The sequence below is a fragment of the Elgaria multicarinata genome, chromosome 8 (assembly GCF_023053635.1).
Source record: "Elgaria multicarinata webbii isolate HBS135686 ecotype San Diego chromosome 8, rElgMul1.1.pri, whole genome shotgun sequence".
Lineage (NCBI taxonomy): Eukaryota > Metazoa > Chordata > Lepidosauria > Squamata > Anguidae > Elgaria > Elgaria multicarinata.
Window position 1 is genome coordinate 20,894,742 of NC_086178.1, and position 24,861 is coordinate 20,919,602.

At 41.3% G+C, this 24,861-nt stretch overlaps 1 protein-coding gene across 2 annotated transcripts in view; it reads right to left on the reverse strand.

Annotated features, from left to right (window-relative positions):
* FNDC3B (fibronectin type III domain containing 3B) overlaps positions 1-24,861 on the reverse strand; it is a 328,130-nt gene that overhangs the window by 209,731 nt on the left and 93,538 nt on the right. For both annotated transcript variants that reach the window (XM_063131975.1, XM_063131976.1), the window contains exon 3: positions 18,308-18,383. In XM_063131975.1, coding sequence (XP_062988045.1) covers positions 18,308-18,383 — 76 coding nt within the window. The remainder of the gene's footprint in view (positions 1-18,307; positions 18,384-24,861) is intronic.

Sequence of the window (24,861 nt, forward strand, 5' to 3'; positions counted from 1 at the left end):
TTTTCCGGCTGTATTTTTATGAGCTGCAGTGATAAATCACATCTGGAATGAATACATTAGCTATAACCAGAAATAGATTGAGTTTGTCAGAGACAGAAATGCTAACCTTGAACTCTTACCAGTTTATCACCTACCAATTAAATTTGCACAGAAGGACCGCTGGGCTTTTTCACCCATCACCATCATAGGGGAGAGAATGTGCCATGTATGTCTCTACCACCCACATAGTGCATATGCACCACCTTCTTCAAATTCCCGTTTTCCATGAAGCCTTTGGCTTAACCTCTTGAACCTCTTTGGCTTAACCAACTGAAACGAACCCTGAGCACTGGCTATATCAGCATATAATGCTACACCTTGATTTAGCATAAAGTGAATGAGTGGGCCACAAGTTGCCCACCCTTAACTACCTCCAAACCCTAACCTGCAAGTAATCTTAACTCCGGTTTACTAAAACAAACCAGCTTCATATACCACAACTGCAGGTTGTCCAGGTTCAGAAGTAATGCTGAACTGCGGTTAATCAACAATGGAAGTGGAAGCTTCCTCGCAGCTATGTTAGAGGAGAAGTACAAAAGCTGAAGGTCCAAGTACTTGTAAAAATCAGCAACGGTTATGCACACATGCAAACAGATGCTATCAGTGCCTGGTGGAACACAAGATAGAGAGCCTTTTCAGTGGTTGCATCCATGCTCTGGAATTCCCTCCTTATTGAAGTTCATCTAAGTCCTTCAGTGATGACCTTCTACTTTGCATTTTTTTAAAAGCAGGCCTTCGCCCTGTGAGTTCAGCACTTTTATTTAACCCTAATTGGCTGCTGCTCTGTTTTCTTGATCTATTCTCTTGGATTGTTTTATCTGCTCTTTTATTCTATGTAAAGTTTTGCGTAATAGTATTAGTATTTTGATGGCATATTTTGCTTTTCTGTCACTTTTTATATTGTTGTAAGCCGCCTTCAACGCGAACATGAAAAAGCAGGATGTAAGTTTAAGAAATAAAAGAATGTCTACATTTGAATATATTGATCCTCTAACACTTTTCTCTTTCTTTCTTCCCTTCCTTGTATTGTCTATGTCAGTGTCAAAATTTAAATTGTTAAGGTCCTTGGGACTGGGCCCTATTTTTGGAGGTTATGTTATTCTGATGGCTAGTGCTTCATAAATATTAAATAAGCTACAATTATCTTGCACTGTCCAATTAGACATGGTGACCATTTTAGAAATATGTGCCTAAGACAGAGTGTGCATGTACATGCGTAAATGAGATCTCTTTTTTTATTTTGTTACATTATTAGACTGCAACCTGCTTGTTCACCTGGCTCTCATTCTGGCCCAGACAACTAAGGTGGTGAGAAGGAGGAGAAGCAGATGCCACTTACTCTCTACCTGCCAAGTAAGCAAGCAAATGATAAGAAGAGGTTGAGGAGTACTAAGAGCTGGTGACAGTGGTGGTGAGAAGGTAGACCCAATGGCCCCGTTCAGAAGATATCTAAAACCACAGCTTTAACCACGGTGGTTAAGCCAGAAAGCCGGGTCATGTTCAGAAGACATTTTAAATCAAGGCTTTAACCATGGTGACTAAGGCAAAAGCGGGTCTGCAAAAGCTGTGGCCCACCAAGCCAACTGCAGCCCACCAGGCATGTGATGTATAACCCACCAAATTAACTTGTTTTTGCTACCTGCCTGGGAGTAAAAAAAAAGAAAAAAGGTGTGCATAAACAGCTAGCAAGCGACAATATGTGGCTGGTAAGTCACAAGTTATGTGGGTCAAAAGGTAGATCCTATTGTGTATCCAACTGATATCAACACTAGTTTCAAGGTAGAAATCCAAAAATCTCTGCTTCACTGGAATTAATGTCCAGCTATACTAGGAGGAAACAGCTGCCTGAATCATTTTATATAAAAGCAGAAATAGGTCAACGTAATTGTTTCACAGCAGACAAGAGGCACAATGGAAGACATATGAAGTTAATAAGAGTTCTAGATCTGGCAGACTTTACTATTAGAAAAATATGAACATTTGTTTCAACAAGGCAGCTGTCTTTAACCTCTGAGAAGTAATATAGAAAACCTACCCTAAACCTGACACCAAGGGAGGATGATTCCCCAAGACTGCAGTGGTTTGCTGTTCATAGACAGACATGGGCTAGAGAACTTCTTTGCCAGAAACAGATCTTCTCCAAGGCCATGGGATCCAAGATGCAGTACACGATTTCCCCATGATGGAAGGTTTTCTGCATTGGAATGTCTAAACTAGAGACCAGGTAAGAACACAAATAGGCTACTGTCCCATGTTATTTATTCCATCCTAACTTGAGGCTGTTGCATACTATAATTTGATGGTTTTAGCTAAATCCTAGTGGACAGCAGACCCTTTCACAAATAAGCCAGTACCATATGGTTCACGCTTTCCAGAGAGGCCCACTGCAGAGACCAAACTGCTCCTCATGTCTGCATAACGATAGTCTCTTTAGATGTCCGCTCACTTGGTATTACAATGCAAGATGAGTTCAACCTTAATCTAAATATCAGAAGACTGAAGCACAGCAGGGCTAGCTGATTTGCAGTCTTAACTTGCTTTTCCAAGGGCTCCATCCTGTGACAGTCCCCTTCTGGCAGTCAACCAGTGAAGCACTTAAGCAAGGGCTTCAGTGTAATCCTGTGGATCAACTCCTTTTGGACTACACATTTGTCTCAAGTACAACATAAACTCAAAAATGCTTTGCTGTATTCAAAAGAAGACCACACTGAGTATCCTAGAATGGTGAGCTGCAAGCTGAGCCAATGAGCCATCCAAGTGGATTTTGACTGCAATCATATATATATATATATATATATGTGTGTGTGTGTGTGTGTGTGTGTGTGTGTGTGTGTGTGTTTATTTATTACATTTCTATACTGCTCAATAGCCGAAGCACTCTAGGCAGTTCACAGCAATTAAAAGCATAAATACAACAAGAAAAATACAATTTAAAAGTCTAAAACTACAATATAAAATAAAAAACCAAAATAAAACCTAGCAGCAGTGCAAAGATATAAAATATAGCAAAATAAAATAAAACAACAGAAACTGAAAGATTAAATTGCATGGGCAAATAAGAAGGTCTTCACCCAGTGCCGAAAAGAACACAACTTAGCACCAGGTAAGTCTCTCTGGGGAGCTCATTCCAAAACTCGGGTGCCACAACAGAAAAGTCCCTCTTCTTAGAAGCCACCCACCACACTTCTTTTGGTAGGGGCTCCCAAAAAGGATTGTAGAAGTCGATCTTACGGGCCAGGCTGCTACCATACTGCAGAAAATATATTTAATGCAAAGTAATTGTCATTCTCCCATCACTTTCTCTATGTTTTCACATGGAAACCTGGAAAATGGAAGTGCAGCTGGGGAATCTACCAACATCCATAGTTCCAGCGCATAACAGAGAATTAAAGCTTGGACACAAAGCAACCCATAGTTCCAGAGTGCAGACATAAGAGAGAGAAAATAGTCAACACCTATGAAATCGTCACTGCAAAAATATCTTTGGATTTTTGGCAGCATTCACATGAACCAAGACAAACAGCACTTTGCATTTATACTTGGAAGAATTTGTTAAATTTGTACCCTGAGTTTCCAGCTGTTACGGGACTTCGCAACCATAGGATACCTTTGAAGAATATCCAGAAGTTAAGCTGGCCCGGGACAGTGGCTAGAGTCCAATGTCATCCAGTAGTAGGGTTGGAGAGTACAGAACCCATTAAGAAGCTAAATTGGTCACCAGACTGTTTCTTGAAACAATTCAAAGTAGTCGCTTTTAAAGCCCTAAATCCAAAGTATCTAAAGCAATAAGGCTCTCATATGTCTCCTCATCATGCATTGAGATCTCCAGGAAAGGCCCTGCAGAGTTTGCCTTCCCTGGTGAAATCACGTGACTTAAACATTTTTGTTGGGAAGGGGTGGAGGATTATGCATTAACATAATCTACTAGCTCAGAAGTAATATTCACTTATTTTTAAAGAGGGTTCAACAATCTGTAGCATAACTGTGTATCCCTTTACTTCTCCTTTGTGGTCAAAACTGGCAGCATGGAAGCAGGAAGATCGTCTACTGGGCTAGTGGCTAGCTTATCAAACAGAGCTCTATGTAATGCAAGAGCAGCTCACCCTACACAGAGCCATGAGTTGCTCAGAACTGAGGAGGAAGGCCAGGTGCAGCAGCAATATAAAGCCAGATGGGACCCTAATGGCTGCTCAGATCACCTGATCCTGCATTATACCCACCCATATGATGCAGGGGTGATGCTGAAGTGCTGTAGAGTTCAGGCCAACAGCTCCCTCTGCCCTCCAGCTGTACTGGTGGCTACTAAATCAGGCACTTGGGGCTGCTACCTGAAACCTTGGGTCAAGGTCAGGCATGCATTTAGCAAGTTGTCACTGGATGCAGTCAGTAACTCTCTGTATAAACTTGATAATATTGAGCATTAGCCATATTTCTTAATTTAAGCATGTGTGTGTGTGTGTGTGTGTGTGTGTGTGTGTGTGTGTGTGTGTGTAATTCCATTCCAGGTTGGTCTCCCAATAGCAAGCCACCATCCCCCCAAACATCTCTCTGCAGGAGTCAATACATCTAATAAACAAATCCCTCATTTTCTGCTTGATCACGTGCCTTCCCCCTTCAAAGGAGAAAGGAATGTGTCTTTATGTTTACCAGCCTGCTAAACCTGGAGAAGCTAGAAGTTTGTAGTCTCCATTTATTTCTCATCCTGTGAGTGATTCATCCTTTTGCTCCTCTCCTCTGCTGCACACTATAGCCGCTCTGTTCTACTCCAGTTGTGGGAGGCCACGTCAGCAGGAAATCGTGCTGGTTGCCAGGTCACATACATGACTGTCTGGAGCAGTCAGCACACAGCACATGCAGTACAGAGCCCTTTTTTTTCTTCTCTCCTTTTGCACTTTCCACAGATGAAAAAGGCTGTGAACTTCCTGGAAAAAAGCCGAATGCTATGAATGTGCTGGTCGCTACTATGTACATATAGAAAAATCTACGGTTTCACGTTGACTTTATGCTTGAAGTTTCCATATTTCAGTGTTCCAAAAATATTTCCATTCACACAGAGAACACCCCCCCCCCCCGCAAAATTCAAATATGTACTGTACAGCAGCCAAACTGAGATATTTGGAAAAGATTAATAGAAGCCAAATCAAACTTCACAGGTTTTTTTTTAAAAAAAACCAACTAGCTTAGGACAATTGCATCAAGTAAAGAGTGTGATTAGTTTGCCAGTCTTTAGAAGAAGGGGAGGGAGAGAGAGAGAGAGAGAGAGAGAGAGAGAGAGAAGTTAACGGGTATCCAGAAAAATCAAATTGGTATTTCAGCCTTTCTCAACCTGCTGCTGAGCTCCAATTCCCAGAATCCCCCAGCCAGCATAGGATAGCTAGCTGGGGGATTCTGGGAGTGGTTGTAGTCCAACACATCTGGTGAGGACTAAGTTAGGGAATGCTGGGGTATATTATAGGCATTTCTCCAAACAAAATTAGATCCTACTAAAACAAACAAACAAAAATTATCCCCATCATAAGAAAAGCACACTTCTGTGTAAGTCCATTCCATTACATGTCAGCCTACATTTTAGGCGTCATTTTAGTACACACTAGCAACTGCTAAGGTGTTACTAGCAACAAGATAGCAACTGAGCAACTGATAATCATAATGATATTTTCTCCCTCCAAAGTTGTTCTCATGACCAAGCTTCTGGGCTCATAAAATCTAAGTAATTAGTCCTGAAGTAGCAGTCACAATTCGGTCCACCCATATTTTCACTGAACTGTCTCTTTCCTCTACATCATCTCCATTCTTCCATAAGAAGTCCCTGTTCTTTAAGGGCGTCCATCAACTGGAACAGTGCCGAGTTCAGGTTTCGGAGGGGCCTTGGACAAGACACCCTCAATGGTCCCCTCCCTGAGTGAGTCTCATCTTCTCACTGCTGTTGTCCCCAGCTGCTATTGGTCCTCATCCCTTTCTCATCATTGGTACCATTTGCTTGCTTGAGAGGCAGCAGGTCAAGGAACAAGTAGACAGTGGCATCTCCTGGTCCTCCTTCTCACTACTTCTGTTGTCTGATCCAGAGCGTGAGACAGGTGAAGAATCAGGATGAAATGTTGAAGAGGAGGACCAAGTCCGGGGGCTCTGAGGTGTGGGCCTTCAGCAGGTGCCCAACTATACCTTCCCTTGGTACCAGCCCTGTACTGGAAAGAGGAGCTTCTGCCATAGAGGTGGCTGCAGATCAATTGCAGAAGCAGCCACAGCAGGTGAATAAGGAAAGAAAATGCAGGAGGCATCAAAACTCTGATTGGTCCCTGGAAGCAGGGGAAGGTTCCAGGACAGAGCTGAATGGAGGGGCTGATGGAGATGCAGGCCCTGCCCAGGCCATGCAAACACTTTTCATCTCAAGTAGTAAAATGGTGGGAAGCAGATGGGGCATTTCTCCGCCCGCCTTACACACATACTCTAACGCTTTCCTGTCTCCACTTATTCACCACCAAGGTAAATTAGTTTGAGTCTGGTAGCTGTCTCACTGTTGCCATACCACTTCACAATTAGGCTACAGTTGCTCCCAAAAGCCCACAAAAGCTACTTATTTATTTATTTATTTATTTATTTATTTAAAATATTTATATCCCGCCCTATATCACTAAGATCTCAGGGCGGTGTACAGATAAAAACATACAGTATAAAACAATAAATATACACAGTTAAAAACAAATTAAACCATGATCCAAGTTAAAACCATATATAATTTAAAAGCAATAGATGCAGTTAAAACAGTTAAAACAATGTGCCAGTGAGTTTAACCATCAAAGGCTTTGTTAAAAAGCCATGTTTTTACTTGGCGTCGAAATGCAATCAATGTTGGCGCCAATCGGGCCTCCAACGGGAGGGCATTCCACAGTCGGGGTGCCACCACAGAGAAAGCCCTCTCCCTTGTCCCATCATAACGTATATGTTGCATTGGTGCATTACTTTGCTCTATACAGCCTTCCTCAACATGGCATCCTCCAGATGTGTTGGATTGCAACTCCCATAATTCCTCTAATGGCTGCTATAGTACATTACCAATCAAAATGTACATATCTGGTGTTACAAATCTGGTGTTATATGATATTTGATCATATTCTTCGTTACATTTTTATCCCATTTTCTCTAAGGAGCTCAAGAATTCTGCAAGGTAGATTAAGCCAAAAGACAGAGAGTAACCCAAAATCATCCAAGGAGCTTTATGGCTAAGTGACGTTTTGAACCTGGGTTACCTTTGTCCTAATCTGGCACAAAGCAGTCTTAGGCTGCTTTAAAGGTAACCCCTGCCCCCACTTAGCACTTTGAATTAAGCCCAGAAATGATCCAGATGTTTCTGAGGAATACTATAAACAGGAAGAGAAACAGAATGACAAAAAGGTAAAGCCAATGCAGGGCAAGAATATGTAATAGCAAATAACCCATCAGATTTCCAGACACATTTTGAACATCCATGTTCGCCTTCAGGGAGAAACCATTCAATATCTAATAAGTAATAGAACATTAAAACCAGAACTCCCACTTATTTTGGCCATCCAAACAGCCATTCAATAGATCACCTTGTTCATTAACACAATTGCCTTGTCACAAAGAAGCAGCTCCTGCCAGATATGACTAATATGCTTTTAATACATATAGGGGGCGGGGGAGAGAGAGAGAGAACCATGGACTTCTAGATTTGTAACTCCATATTTAATTGGAATGGAAATGTTGGGAAAGAATAGGAAGGTGGTAGAATGAATTTTGGCCAAAAAAACCAAAAAAACCAGGCAAGTGCTACTGGAAAATCTAATCGGTCTGAGAGGAAAACTTCCAATGTAATGTAATATCCGTGTAACATCATGTTGTATAAACCTTGTTGTTGATGCAGCGGTTGGCCCACCCCAAGCTAAGCTCTAATCTGCTGACAAGGCAAGTCTCACAACTTGGTCTTTAAATGAATGTTTTTTCCCCCCCAATAAGAACTATGCACAGTTAAGATAGCTAATATTGAGCAACAGTTGTTTTTAAACAAATGTCCTGGTGTGATTATTCTAATAAGGGCGACCTGGCTGAAGAAAAATTAGATATTTTAAAATGCCAGAAAACTGAATTTACCAAAAAAGTATAACCAGAAGTGTGTGTGTATGTGTGTGTGTTCTTTTTTTAAAATCCCACAACGGATCATATGGAGTCTGCAAAGAGAACAGACATAAATATTTTGGCTAAAACAACTAGGGCCAAATGGATAGGAACACAGGACAAACACAATCACATGTTTTTGGATGGGACTGGAGACCTCCAAGGTAGCTTTGGAGACAAAACCTCAGATACAGTGTAAAGTTTTCATCCACATAAGAAGCTCAAGTTCAATTGCACTAACAAATCAGGCAATCACCAAAAAGGCAGATGATAAACCGGACAGACTTTGCTCTGCCAGGTTTAACAAGCAAATTGCTTATTCTTGGTTAGATGACAATACAATCAGAGGAGAAGCTTCTGGTATGTGGCTAATTCAAATTCTTTGAATGTTCTCAAGGCTATTTAGATAAATGAGAGCCATTTTATTTAGACTATTATTCCCTCAGCCCCGAACCACTTCTCTCTCAAGGCGGAAAACAATGATAAAACTCTACTGAAAAGTCACTGCAAGTTTTATTTTCACTTCAGTATAAAATTGATGAGCAAAACAAAACATCAAGAAAGGTATCTTTGCTAGGTTATTATGGGCCTGTTCTCATGATACAACATGATGAGCCGCAGTGCCCTTGGGCACCACCCTGAATATTCAACCCTTGGTGGTGGATTGTCACGTCATGCAAACCCTTGCATAACCTTAGCTAGTCTTGTTTGCACAACATGACAACACACATGTTGAATATTCAGCATGATGTCCATGGGCGCCATGGCTTGTCATAGCTTAAAAAAGCCACAGCAAGTCACAGCATGTCATGTGAACCCAGTCAGTGGGTCAGACACCAGCAAGAAGCAATTGTTAAGGGCTATTTGGCCTGAACAAACATTAGAATCAAAGTGGCAAGAAAACGTGAAAACCAACAGAGTGGATATCAAACACAGACTGACCGTATAGGGACAAAGGCCAAGGTATATGATGTGTGCACACATTTAACCAGGGTGACACATATGGAGGAAATCTGCCACTTTCTCTCTGGTTTATTTTCTGGCAATCTCTTTCCTTGACTCCTGCAAATTATCGTCTCTGAATTTTCCTTCTTGTATCTCAGTCCATTCAGCATTCATCATCATCATCATCATTATTATTATTATTATTATGCCATCGATGCAGATGGCACTATACAAAATAAAAATAAGACCCTGTCACAAGGCGTACATTCTAATAAAATCACAAAATAAAACCCAAAGGAGGGGAAGGGGATGCACCAAACAGGCGGAGGAAAACTTTTCTTATTGCCTAGATTATCTGACAGCACTTCTCAAATCCCGTGTCTTCCTATACCCTTCTGCATCCAGCACAAACCTGTAAAGCTCCCCCAGGCTTTATTCTGCCTGCCCTTTACGTCTGCTTCTCCCCATCTCAGGTGACTCAAAATCTCCTCCACTAAAACTACCCTGTCAATTCCCCCTTGATGCGTGTGACTCCCTCCAGGAGATCTATAATGCACTACCACTTAAGGTGCTTCAACTTTCATCTCAAAACCCACTTCTTTTATTAAAGCTCTGGTTTAGCCTCAAAAGTCCTGTTTCAGTGTTCCCCCTCACAAGTTCCCCATGGTGTGAGGAACGAGAGTGGGGACACATTTGCTAGCTTCACCTGTGGTAGGAGTTTGGACTAGATCACCTTCACAGTCACTTATAACTCCATCATTCTCTGGTTGCCAGTTGGATACTAGTAATGTTGGGAAGATAGCTTCAATTGCATAGACTCCTCCATGTGTCTGTTCCAGCAAACAGACAAATCTGAGACTTGGGTCCACCACTGTCACGTTTTCCAAGAGTCAGGGCTGACTAACTGACCATGGACAATAACCAGGAGGTCCTTGAGGGTCAATACAGATTAGGAATGAGCACAGAGCAGAGGCAAGACAGTTCGATAAGAAGCCAGCAAGAGGACCAAGACGCCACAGCAAAAAGGATTCAGGTAGGGCCAGTGGCCATTAGGCAGTCCCAAAAGCTGCCCAAGAGAAATCTAGTCCAAGGCGGAGTTAGGTAAGACACCAGAGCCGACAAGATTCAGGCAAGAAGCCTAGGCAAGAAGCATAGTCAAAAGGCAGTCCAGAGATATTCACGAGAGGTTCAGTCCAATAGGGAGTTATGAATCCCAGAGCACAGAGGGCTGGAGCAATAGGATAATATTGTTTACATCAATATTAATGTAATATTGTCAGGTGCAGCTTCATAGTAGCTTTTGAAAAGAGTCTTCCCGTGAGGAAAGCCCCCTACTTCCAAAGAGCCCCCTTACTCCCAAGGAGTCCTCTGTCGCAGCCAAGTATGAGAGCTGCTGGGGGTTCTTGGTCTTCCTCCTACGAATCGTCCAGTGGGGGAATGATAACCGTTCTGCTATTGACAGCCTTCAAGGTCCAAGGTAGTGCTGAAACTAAAAGTAGCCACATATAGGATATCCATATCTGCATTGCCAAAATAATATGTCCATTAAGAGCGTGGCACGGTGCAGCCCTTAAAAGCTGTAATTTCCCGGTATTTTGGAGCTTAAGTAAAAATGGAAACCTTTAACAAAACACATTAAAACGATTTTGTTGTTGTTGTTAACTGAATTCTCTTTAGCCTATGTTCAGAAGTAAACTTGCTGTTTCCTGAAGGCAGGGCCGGCCCTACTATTAGGTATTGTGAGACATCTGCCTCAAACAACAGATGCTGGGAAGGGGTGAATGGTGGCAAGGTATTAGTGAGCAGAGTTGTGTGTATCACACAACCTGCCTTGCATCTCCTAAGCTAGCCTTACGTGCTTGGACAATTATTACCACAATTGAAATAAGATTAATCTCATATTTTAACCTATATTAATTTTTGCTGTGTGGTTTTATTCTGGTTGTGCTTTTTATATTGTACTTTGTATTTGTGTTTTAAATTTGTTGGTTGTTTTTATGCTCTTCATGGTTTTAATTTTTGTGAACCGCCCAGAGAGCTTCGGCTATTGGGCGGTATAAAAATGTAATAAATAAATAAATAAATAAATAAATAAATAAATTCAACTGCCAGTCTGGCTGGCTTTTATATGTAGAATGTGGTGGGGGGACAGCATTTTGTCCTTTGCCTCAGGCAGCAAAAGTACTTACCTTTAAGCACTGCTCTTGCTTAAAGGTAAGTACTAGGAGGAATCCATAGGACTTGGCAACCAAGAGGGTAAAACCTGAAGGAGCAGAAAAAAAGGAGAACATGACTCCTTTACCACTTTTGGTAAATTCTGGCCCATGCACCGGCTGCCTGTATGTTTCTAACCCCAATTCAAGGTGCTGGTTTTGACCTATAAAGCTTTCCATGGCTCAGGATTGAAATACCTGACAGAGCACTTCTCCCAATATAAACCTACCCATACACTACAGTCATCATCTGAAGCCCTCCTCCATGTGTCTCCTTCGAGGAAGTTCGAAGGATGGCAACAAAGAAAAGGACCTTCTCAGTGGTGGCCCTGATTGTGGAATGCTCTCCCCACAAGGTCCACCTGATGTCATTCTTGTCATCATTTCAGCACCAGACTTCCCTCTACTCCCAGATCATAGAATCATAGAATAGCAGAGTTGGAAGGGGCCTGCAAGGCCATCGAGTCCAACCCCCTGCTCAATGCTTTATCGTATGCTCACAGCATACGATAAAGATTTTAACCTGGGAGTTTTGTTTAGCATTTTAAATTGCTTTGTATGCAGATCATTTGTAGATGCATGATGGAACAGGATTCTGGTGATTTTTACTTTTTTCAAAAGTGGATTAAAAAACTAAAAGAACTCCAACCTACGGGCTTTTATGGTACTGACAATTACTTTTCAGGGAATGTGGGAACTTTATTCAATGGCAATATTCTGAAAGTGTTTCCCTTATAGTGCAGGTGCATAGTTAATTATCGCTACACCTATATACCTCTATGTCCTGTTGTCGGTCTGGGATGAAATACCAATCTTGAAAGAATTTGGCAAAGGTTTTGAAAAGGCAAAACATGCCATTATACTCAAAATACTGTCCATCAAATTCATGAGCATATTGCAGCTGGTGCTCTGCTGCTGGTCTGTTCATATTGTCCTGACACCACCTGGCCATTAGAACACCCCACCCTAGGCATTCCAGGTGATTTGGCCATATACCTGGAATGTCCAGAATGTCCCATGACTTCCAATGGCATCTACAAGTTAAGTCAGCTTCAATTTAAGAAGGAAGGAAGGGAGGAAAGAAAGAGAAAGAAAGAAAGAAAGAAAGAAAGAAAGAAAGAAAGAAAGAAAGAAAAGAGGGCCAATTTGCATAGCTATTACAGCAAATTAAGAGATCTGAAGGACACATGCTTACATCTACTAAAAACAACAACCTGCGGAACACTCAGTTTGGCTCAAGAACATTTTCAGATTTCCCCCAATTTAGTGGTAGTGGTGGTGTGGATACGTGGGGTGGTGGGAAACCAAAGCCAAACTGAGAAGAAACTTACTCATTCATAAAGTTAATACGCTGTTCTTGAAAGTTTCACAGAAGTCATTTTCTTTTCAAAGTTTTGTATTTTAAAAAACAAAAGGCACAAAAAAACCCAACCCAGCATCAGGATTCACTTTCATATGCAGCAGAAGGGTGGGCTGTGCTTATTTGGTGAGCGGTCCATTCCTAGACTCCTGCTGCTCAATGATTTATGAGGGGGGAAATCCTACCGCATTATAAGATACAACTTTGGCATACGAACAAGATCTTTGTGCTCCTAACAAGATCCTGCAAACCTCAAAGTAAGGATCCTAGGAATCAGAGAAAGTGCCTAACTCTGCAACAATACTACAACCTAGAGCAATGGTATATTCCTCAGCAAGTGAAAAAGACCTATTTGCTCAGTGTTAACTACCTATATTGTGTAATTATATATGCTTCCTGTGTTTCAACTTTCGTGCTCCTAAAATACTATGGGTAGATGCCATTAATGGGTTGGATATAGGCTGGTGGTTGGCCTTAACCATAGACTTAAAATTCTGATGACATAACCATCATTAACGATAGATGGAGCTGGGAGTGAAAATTTACACTGGATTGGAAAGGGTGTGCTAAATTTTACAGCCCATTCCTGATCCTTTAACCATGGTTAAAGTATGGGTCATGTTACACCTGTGCATAATATTATGTGTTATACCATACGCATACATTTGGAGTTCTCAGTTCCAATACATAATACGTACAACATAAGATTTAGAAATACATAAATATTTGAGCTTAATAGACATTGACTTTGACAACAAATATGTCTCTTTCTCCCTTCCATACTCAAAAAACCCAGTTTTATTGTATTCAGTGTGCAACCATAATTACAACTGGTTGTTTGAGGTATTAAAAAAAGAGTAGGAAGGGAAATATTGACATATCAAGTGATCCTCAATTGCTGGTCCAAGTTTAGATGAATTGCAAAAAAGGAATGTAATTCCACAACAGACGATCTGAAACTTTACGTGGAAAAATCCAACCGCCCCAGAAAGCAATGCTAAGATGCTTTTCATTAGGTAAGAACCGCTCTATATAAGCAAAAATTAGACACAGATGAAAAGTGGTTCTTATAAAGCTTGCACAAATTATTTGGTGTATTCAAGTTATGACAGTTCTGCTTCTGTGTCTCCCAATACGTCACTAAGGGTGCTTGCAGGCAGAGCGTTCCCAGCGCTAGCAATCAAAAGACACTGGCAGCTATCCCATTTTTCCCTCCTAACCAATTTTTTTTCTAGTAAGAAAAATGATGGAAAAAGTGGAGGGAAAACATGGGGGGAGAAGAAGACATTGTCTGGATGCCCTGCAAAATTCCATGAATGGGGCAGGGCAACTGCAAAATAAAATCCTCACCTGTGTGTTGGGTCTTTCCAAAGTCACTCAGTCCCCAATGCTCTTCAGATGTTGTTTGAGCATTTGTTGGTGAGCAGTAAGGTGGACCTCACAGCATTCCTATATGTTTTTAGTAGCCGCTTAGAGACCTGTGTAGTTTGACCTAGCTGGCAGCTTTACAGTTAATTAAGAAGCCCTCACACAGGCTGGCAATTTACAGATTCACCTTGAAGCTGTTTTGGCCAGCTGTATTATCTCATCCTGTGAGACCAGATAAGTTTTTCTTCTCTTGGGAAAGAAAGTCTTCCCCACCACCCTCCTATGTGCCAGCCTGTTAGCTACTGAGCTAGGGTGAGAGACCTATAAAATCCAATTCACAGGCTTTGCTCTTTGGTATCCCTCCAAGGGGGATCACGCGTTACCAGCCTACAGCACTGTTGCTGGTCCTGAGGGGAATGTCTTGTATTCTGTGGGGACCCCAGAATACTCATCAGATGTGGCGAAGGTTTGCTTTGTCAACCGATGGGACACAAGCTTTGTTTGCCTGTTCTTTTAGCCTCCATGTATCATCCGTGTGTAATCAATAAACTGTTAAACTGATCCATTTGTGATTTGTCTCACTTTGGCAGATATGAAGCAGGATTAACGAGGACCTAAATCAATCAGGATCCCACAAATCAATAAATCAATACAAGGCCCATAAATTACTATTAACGTTGCAGAAACATCCAGTTTAGAAATATTAAACTACAACAACAAAAAGGTATTTTTCTACTGATGAATACCGGAAGATGTCAACATCAACACAGACATGCAATTTAGAAATGAAACCAAACAATAAAAATAATCCAAATTCCTCTATTTTGGATCTGAATTTTGCTAAACACACTTAGTGAATATTATGAAATATGGCAGGCAACATTTCCCAAGGATGGGCAATGTGACATACATAGCAAAATACTCTTTTTTCAAGAGGATGCTTTCAGAAGAGGAGTTTTATTTTGGGATTCTTCACCAATCAAGTCCGGAGGTCATGGCTTATGTGCAAATTTGGGAGCAGCCAACTGGGGAAGTTAGCTTCCAGGCGTTTTACAAATGGGACAACAAAGAATTAACTACCTCTCAGGGGAGACATTGCTCCATAATCATTGCCACTCAGCTGAATTTTTTTAAGGCTGTAAGGAAGTGTATCTCAAGGGACATCTACTCCCATATGAACTTGTCTGGGCTTTGATCATCTGGAGAGCCCTTCAGATTGCATCTTCATCTATGGCTAGATGGCTACTGAGCAAAGATCAGGCCTTCTTCGGTGAGGTGCACCCTGTCTCCAGAATGTCCTTCCTATACATGACACCTGCTTTCAGGAATTTAGGAGCCTGGTAAAAACATTTTTATTTGCTCACGCCTTTAATTTCACCTCACTGCTTTTAAAACTCAGCTAAAAACTTTTCTTTTCCCTATAGCCTTCAAATATTGAGTTTGTTCTGACTCTATACTGTTAGCTTCACCCTACCCGGTGCCTGTTTACACTTCCCTGTGCCTGTTTGCATTCTCCTTCCCTCTTTATTGTTTACTACAACTTATTAGATTGTAAGCCTATGCAGCAGGGTCTTGCTATTTACTGTGTTATCTGTACAGCACCATGTACATTGATGGTGCTATATAAATAAATAATAATAATAATAATAATAATAATAATAATAATAATAATAATAATACCTCTGCTAATACTGGAGTTTTAGGAATTTTAATGCTGAACTGTTTTAATGTTATTGTTTCAGTCTTTTCAGTGTTAAGTTTTAATGTTTTGCCATTATTTTCATTTGTGTGTGTGTGTGTGTGTGTGTGCGCTGAGTGGTGTATATTTTAATTACTGTTTTATCGGAAAGCTCTGCACCCTGTGCGCGGGTCCCGGCTCCTCACGAGTAACCACAAGGAGCTGGGACAAACCACGATGCCCACACACATGTTCAGTGGACTCGGGATCAGCCCGAGACCGTGGAAAAAGCAGACTCAAAGGCTAGGGTGAGATCTCGGGGCAAGGAAAGGATCATCCCTCCCTACTCCTGGGATTCCCTTTGCGCCATGTGGATGCACAGGGACGATTCCGGGGATCGTCCTGGAATATCGCCTCGTCTAGCTATGGCCACTGTCTCTATCATCCAAGGATAGCCAAGGATGGTTGTTGTGATTATTTTCCTTTTTAAAAAACACACACAGAGAGAGAGAGAGAGAGAGAGACAGACGTCATTGGGTTGCACAATTTTCAAGGCTTACAATAGTATGGATGCCACTGCTATAGGGAAATGTAGTTTCTCATTTTGGACAGGAGACTTAGTGGAAATATGATATACACCACCTTAACTTCAGTGGAAGATGGATAGAATATATAGCATTTTAATTTGTATCTATTTACATTAGCCATGTGACTGGTTCTAAAGCCAGGTTTAAAGGGAACAACAAAAGGCGAGCCATTATGTCCATATTTCAACACACAGTCTCCTTCCATCATAAAGAAAATGAGTGTTGAAACAGAATGTAGAAATTCAGAACATTAACACAAATGTTTTTCATTAAAATTCAATCAACACTAAAGCCAGGCTACCAACTGAGATGAGGATTTGACTGATCGGAGAATGTCACCAGCTTTCTAGACTGAGAACTAAAAAGGAGTACAGAGAAAGACTCAATAAAAACACTCTATTCAGAAATGTCATAATCTTAAACATATGTGCATAAATGGAACGTACACATGCAGGTCAAAAATGTATTCAGTGCTACACATAGGGGGCAGAATTTGGCATGGGAAGCCATGGGTCTGTGTAGGAGTTGCATCTTCCACCCTGATAATGTGCATAGTCCAATGCCTAAGCTCCCCCACCCTCACTGTTTTGTGTTTAAGTACATTTTTGAAACAGACGCTACACTGGTATAAACATAGAAGCAGGCATAAACATAGCCTTGGAAATCGGATCTGGGACCAGAAAACAGGAGAGCAGACTTTAGCACTGGACTAAAATATTGCTCCAGAGATATGAGCTGTTCGACTGTAGGACAGACTACAGTATTTTCATTAGATTTTTTTTAAGAAGAGGCTGAATGACCACATAATGGGGCTGCTGTAGCAGCAGATTTCTTGCATTGGTAAGGGATTCGACTAGATTGCCTTGGAGGTCCCATCCAACTCTATGATTCTAAAAACAGGCCTTTGAAGCAGGTGCACAAGTGTAGATGGAGACCAGAATTTTCCCAGTTCATGCCAATTCTTTTCTGAAGCCACAAAAAGTGTGTTAATACTGAACCCAATTTTAAAGGCACAATGCACTAAGCTACAACTAGCTCCTAGGGCTGTAACTCTGAACAAGTCAGATATCAATATGTTAGTCACAACCTTCATTAGTTGCCTTTTCATTTCTGCTTTAAATGAAAAAAAGAAAAGAAAAACCACACATACAAATGGGAATCATTTGATGAGATTATTCTATTGCACGTCACGAATGAATCGCTGCTTTCTTAATATTGAGCTCAAATTATTAGTTTTCTTGCTTTCATGATCACTGTCTTCAAGCAGGAAAAAGAAATAGTAATTAAAAAACACATAGCCCCTGGTAGATTTATTTACCATAAATGACTCACACACATAGTTTGCATGACTGCCAGCACCACCTCTCCCTGAATTTGGCAAGATGACAGGGAGCACGCCTGGAGGTGTGAGCTTTGCTTGAAGAGTTTCTCCAATATGGTAAGCAGTACAATTGTGCTTTTCTTCAACATTAAACATGAATTATATATTGATCAAACACCTTTCATGTGGTCAAAGTGAGGAAAATCCAACTTGACATTTATTTTCTGGCTCTCCATGTTTCTCTTGGGGACAAATGCAAGGCTTGGAATCTGTACTGTCACAGTTCAGGGTGCCCCAGAGGAAGTAACTTGAAGCAAAGACATGAGGTATCGGACTGAAAACTATAAGGTGCTTCTCAATGTTCCTGCATCCATATTAGGGGCTTCTTGAAATAAACAAACAAAAAACAATGCTCCCACTCCAAATTCATCAAGGGCTGCAGAATTGAGCTGCAAGTTATCCACACTTCCTCTAAGTTTTGCAAAGTGAAAATATTTAAGACTGACAGTTTACACGCTACACCTTTATGAACATTGTTTTTCTTTTCGGTAGAGAAAAATGAGAGCAAAAATAACAAATCACAGGAGATCAGCCAAGGATATCAAGTGCTCAAAATGTACTACCCACATTAAACAGAAATACATTCTTAAAAGTCTTCCTTACCTTGAATGCACTGAAGAGTTCCATCTTCACCCCTTATTGTAAAAGTTTCACCTGGATTGACTTGCACAAAAATGACCTGCCAAAATAAAGACACTAATATGAAAATCATATTCAAAACATATCAATTTTGTTCTGTTTAGGTGCAATCTCCAGAATATAGGTAAGACACAAGGTGTTTTAGAAAAACTGAATAAGCTAGAGATATCCTAAAATATTAGTACATATCTTCTAGTAATTACAATTAAGCTACATTTAAATCCAGAATAAAATATTTTTACATACATGAGGATTTGATTTAAAAGGAACCTGAAAAATATAAATGTCTTCAAGGATCTAGATATAAAAGGGGTTCAAAGAAATTTTCATTCACTGTTTAGGAAACACATAAACAAGCCTGAGAGGATGCTAATATGATCAAACAGCTGCATCAAGGCCAAAATTTCCTTTACAAAATAAAAGTCTAGCTTGAAATAGGAACACACAAATTTTGGCAAGCCAAAATACAAATCTACAATAAGGTAAACCAAAACCAAATTGCTGAACACAGAAAAACAGATACAAATTTAAATTAAGTCCTAAACAAGAAACAAGCCAGAGTATTATTATTATTATTATTATTATTATTATTTGTATCCCACCTTTTGCCCAATGCTGGGCCTCAATCAATGGCACTGTTTAATAACAAAGATGTGTTTTTTAAAAGCCTGTGAAGGAATACTGGAAAAAATGCAGAGAAATGGGGGTGAAGTGTGGGAATTATATTGGTCTTTACTGCAGAATTTATTGGAGGGATACCATCATCTGAACCAAACAGAAGCGATAATTTTTAGAACTAAATGGCAAATGTAAAAAAGCAATCAGTTACCAGGGCCAGACGGCAGAGATATTTTTTTTAAATCTCAGAAGCAATATTGTGGAATGAACTAAAATACTTGAAGCATACTTGAAAGGTTGCCCATTTCTATATGTACCTACCTGCACATATTCAGTGCAGAGCCCCCTTGCCATTTGAGGGGAGGCAGGCGGTTACCAAAGAGAGGACCTTCTAGTGGTGGTCCAGTTGCAAAACGCTCTCCCCCAAGAGAGGTTCGCCTGGCATTTATCTTATTGTCCATTCTGTGCAAGTCAAAGATCTTTTTTATTTCTTTCCTGAGCGTCTTAGATGCAATTTTAATCCTGCTGACTGTTTTACATGGCTTTTATAATCTTGTCGCTTTTAGCTTCATTTATTTCTTTATTTTTATTTACATTGTAATTCTCGGGTATTTTTCTTAAGAGCCTTATATTAACTATAAATATAACTTATCACTGAAGACCTCTTTTTTTAAATCATGGAACAGGAAAGTGGACAGATTTTTGGGGGATTTCAATGAAGCTCCTGGCTCTCAATTGGTAGCCCCTGAGGTCGCAGCACAGACCTCTTGAGAAACAGAGAAGTTTCTAAGCGGCTTGCAATATGGCCAGGGGGGCAGGTCAGTCATTTTGGAGGGGAATAAATATTTAAAGATTTCACTCGGCACACCCATTCCACCAAGGGCACTTAAAGTACAGCCCCTAAAGCTATTATTACTATCCAAATCTTCAGAGAGAGGAAAGCTAACATTTTCATAATGAAATGGGACCCCTATACTGATCCCTTAAACTGGAGGTGGGGAAACCTGCACCCCTCCAAATGCTGTTGGACTACAACTTCCATCATCCTCAACCATTGACTGGTGAGGGGCTGAGACCCAACGACCCTGAAGCGAGCTCTGAGCTGGGGGTGCTTCTTCTAGCAGCTCCACAGTCGCCTCCATACCTGTAGTCTTTCTTTTGTCCATCCTGAATCTCTATCCAACTTCATTGGATGAACCAAATCCTAGTATTATGAGAGAGAGAGAAAAACATCTCCCTATCCATATTCTCCACACTATGCATAATTTTATATACCTCTTCCATGACCTCGGGAGTTCCAGCTTCTAGTTCCCACCGGGGCATGAAGCTCACTGGGGGACTTTGGGACAGTTTCTGGCTCTCAGTCTAACTACCTCACAGGGCTGTTATAAGGATAAAATGGAGAGAAGGAGGATCATGTGAGCCACCTTGGTTTCTTTGCAAGAGGCAAAAAGGTGGAATATAAATGTAATAAAATATATTTTAAAAAGCCATCACAGCTGTCGCCCTTTTCATTGCACACACACGCACACACACACACACACAACTGCACCAAAAAGCTATTTCAAGAGACATGGCAACTTCCTGTATTAAGAACTTCCAAACACAAATGGGGAAAGAGCTATTTATACCGACTGTTTACATTATACAACTTAGCAAGCAGCAGTATCCTGATCCCAGTGTGAGGCTGTCTGCGTTTATTTTAGCCAGTGTCTGAAAGGATCATAACCTAATGATACAAAGCTTACCAAGTTCGAGCAAAGGATCCTTTAGAATTGCTAAACTCTCAGACAGCACACATCGATACCATGAACTAAATTAAGTACTATTTCATAAAACATAGGACTGAATTAAGCTAGTTCAAGGTTATTCCTAACCTGATATCACCATGAAACAGAATTCTAGGTGGGGCTAGGCAAACAGAAGGTTTGATTTTCAACCCAGGGAGTGGGGGTCACCAGGGACATGGAGCAATTGAGCCGTCCCCCCCCCCCCACACACACACTGGTGTCTGTAAGGTGCAGTCACCTGCTTTCTTTTACACGTGAAATGGTCACTATTCACTTTTACGAGGGAAAGGAAAAGCACAACACTTCTGCAAAAGCCATAACTCTTAAGTGGCACAGCATATCTTTTGCAGAAGGGCACAGGTTCAATCCCTGGCATCGCCAGTTGAAACGTTCAGGTAGCAGGTGATAGCGATGGTTTATATGGGGGATTTTGTTGTTGTTGTTGTTGGGAATCCAGCTCAGCCTCAGCCCCAACTCTGACCTTCATTGTGAAGAGACTGCATTACAGTCTCTGCACAGCCCCGCAATCTGCAACAGAGGTGGCCTTCGGCAGCGGTGGTATCGACTGCTCAGGTCAATCCTGGTCTTCACCCCAAACTACATCCTTCCTTTTTGCCACACTGCCCTTGCGGTGCTCAGTTTTCAAACGGAGAACGCCCGCCCCCAAATTCCTGAAATCCGTCTAGGACTACAGCAGTACTAGAAGTTTCCAAGATATCTTTGCCACACATGCAATTACCTTTCCATAGACAGCAAGGCAAAGACCCCATTTCTGAACTAACATCAAGATGTTTCGGAAGTTTAAAAAAAGACACACATCAGAAATTACTGCATATCATACAGAAGCGTTGAAATGACTGTAATTCCGCAGAAGCCCGTTGTCGTGGCAAAATTATAAGTTCTAGAAAGGGGAAACGCTAACGTGGACCATTATTGTGAGGCTTGCAACAAGATTTTCACAAGACACTGATTAGGACGGACAGGGGCAGGAAAGACACCACAATCAGAGCCTCAGCAGAGATAAAAAATAAACCAACAAAAAGCCAGTCCATCCGAGACCTCAGTTCAGTCAGCAGTTAAAGACATCTGCCTTCCAGCCTGTGAATGCCTATGAATTATTCACAAGGGCCATAACTTCCTTCAAATAAAACATAGCATTCAAAACAAAGTGATAGAGCTGGGAAGATCAAAACGTGGGTCGTTCCTCAAAGACATGTGTGTTATTTAAGTTACATGGCATTTCAATAACACTCAAACCACTGGATTTTGAGAAGTGAAAGCCACAACTCTGCTCTCTAGAAATTAATGCCAAGCTCTTCCTCCCGTTTGGCACACAAAACCAAACCTGCCTTGGTCTCGGCACATGACCTAGAAACCTTCTCCTAATCCTTGATCACACCTAGAGATATAAAAGTCCAGGGTAGGGAGCAGAGACAGAAAAAAATGGGGGGAAATTCAAAAAATTCAGGGGGGAAATCCATTTGTTCCCTAAATTTCCAAAAAAAAACCTCTGTGGAAAATGGGAAAAACTGGAGGGTTTTTTTCTAATGTTCCCATTTCCTCCCCTCCTCCTTAACAATTTTTGGGGAATTTTTCCAGGCCTTCACATGTTTAGTCCCACCACATAACCTAGAAATCTTTTCCTAATTTCAACTCAATGGTGAGGAGCATGCACTTTGCACATGCTCAAAAGCCCTCCCATCTATTACTACTCCAGATGTCCCACAGGTGAGCGTAGTCAGTCTTATTGCAAATTATTAAGCCCTAGAAGAGAAGGTCTTCCACATCCTTTTCCAGCTTTTGCTTCTTGTGTGATTCAGGCCTGCTGAGTCACTATGGCAACCAGACAGTAATCTAGAGAGTCACCTCAAGACTCTTCAGCATCCTAATACTCAATTTCCACTTATAACAGATGCACACAGACACAGACACACACACAAAATATCATTATCATCCTTCACAAGTCCCTGTGCTGCAATGCCAACCAGGTCCCATCAAGAAAAGACATCTTATTTGTTTTACTGAGGGCAGTTGAAGAGACCTTTGCTGATTCCATTCCTCACTGGCAATCTAGCAATAGCCTCATGACACTTCCCTGACAACCAGTATCAGTGTGACAGTAATATATTTTTGCTTCAAACAGTCCTAAAGTAGGAGTCTGAGATACTGGCAGACTCTTACGACACTTAAACCTCTTCTTAATATAATACACAAATACATAAAATATAAACACCTCATTTTGGAACAATGCAGGCTTTAATATTGTGATAAACATCATTTATATACTCTTCCTATCCTTATAACTCACAACTCTTTCTATTAGTTTTTCAGCAATAATGCATTCAAAATGAAGGGACAGTGGTCGGGTTCGCACAAAATGACATGCCAAAATTCTAGAGAATCCTGGCTTATCATTCACAATGGGAGCACTTCAGAAACCAGGATCTCACCAGGAGGCAAAACCTGAGGATGTCCAAACCAGGACTCCCCTAACAAGCCAGTGCAGTGATCTTCACTGTTTTTCAAACAGGTGCCACTTTTGCTCCAGACACTGCCACCAAAGCCACTTGGGGGCCTTTCCTGGGCCACTGGGGCCACTCTCACTTCCCAGTAAAATGTCAACACTGTGCACTAGACTCTGCTTGAGGCCTTTGGGGGTCTCTCTTCCCCATCCCCCTCCAAGCCATCCAGGCAAGGCCTGTTTCAGTCAGCCTCCAAGTCACCTGGCAGGCAAATTCCGATAAGCTCACTTGGTTCTTGGATTGAGATGGGTCTTTTCTCACCACTGACAGTGTGTCTGCTCTACACAGTGCTGCAAAATCTCCCAGCGCAGCTTCTCATTGCTCTCTTTCTTGCCCACACATTGAATTTCCCCTTCACCTGTAGCACCTGCGAAGTGCATCACTATAGCTAGCTGGTCATGTTGCTCTTTGCCTCTTAGGCTCCTCTCACACCACAGGTAATTGGCTGATTGCTCCTATGTTCTCTTCCTCCCACTCCCAGCTACCTTCTAGGTGACTCAAAGCCGATCTCCTGGCTCCCCACCTCCAAAGCTTCATCGATAATGCAGATCACAGCAGCCAGCCCACCGTTAAAGCAAACAATGGACCTATTCAAACAACATGCTAAACCATGGTTAGGCCACTAACCCTTTTGCAGTAAATGGTTAGTGAGTGAATGAGAGACAGAGGTGGACAACCGCACCTGAGGTTAGTGGGAGCCACTAGTAGTCCTCAGGCCTTGCAGTGAGGAACACACTGAGCCAGAATCTGAAGCCATAGTTTGAAGCTGGTTTACAATTCTTGGTTTGTTTGGGAGTGACTGGGGGATTGTGGGAGTTGTAGTCCAAGACATTTCCAGGTTGGTGAAGGCTTTTCTATGCCCTTCCTGATTTACTGCTCAAAAAACTACATCTAAACAAGTCACGACAAAAGCTGTTCCATTCCTGCTCCTATTTACTATAGGATTAACTGTTCCTGTATGTTTTTGTGATACGGAAGCATTCCAAGAATCCAAGAATGCAACTGTTGCCATGTTCCTTGTTTGCACAGAGCTCTATCAATGGATACCTACGGTATAATCAATGGTAGTGCTCCACTGCCAGATATTGCAACACCACAGGATGCTGAACCAGGAACATGTTCTTAGCTTATTTGCAACTGGATCACCCTTTGCCTAATGGGCAGAATGAATGACTTCCTCTCTGATTGGCCAGCCACTGTTGGAAGTAACATGTTGAGATAAATGGGCCTTTAAATCTCTGACCCAGCAATGCAATTATGTCTTTATGACAAGACGGCATGATGAGATGTATAGTTTGCATGGACACTGAGAAGATCTGAAGTGAGAAAAATGGCACCATCCATGTTTGTTTTGGGGAAGACATGATTGAGCAAGTTTTTTCCTGAAAGCTCCACAATTTTACAGAAAAACTGAAAACTCATGATAGTTTTCAGAGGCTTTTAATGGTCAGTTGGTGGCTATTCCTTCTATTGGTCTTTCAATGCTTTAAACTGAGTTTTAGACCACAGTTTACATCATTTTTTGTGTCTATTTTAAAACATTTTGATGAATTTTTACTGTATAGCACTTCAGATATTTTAACAGAAA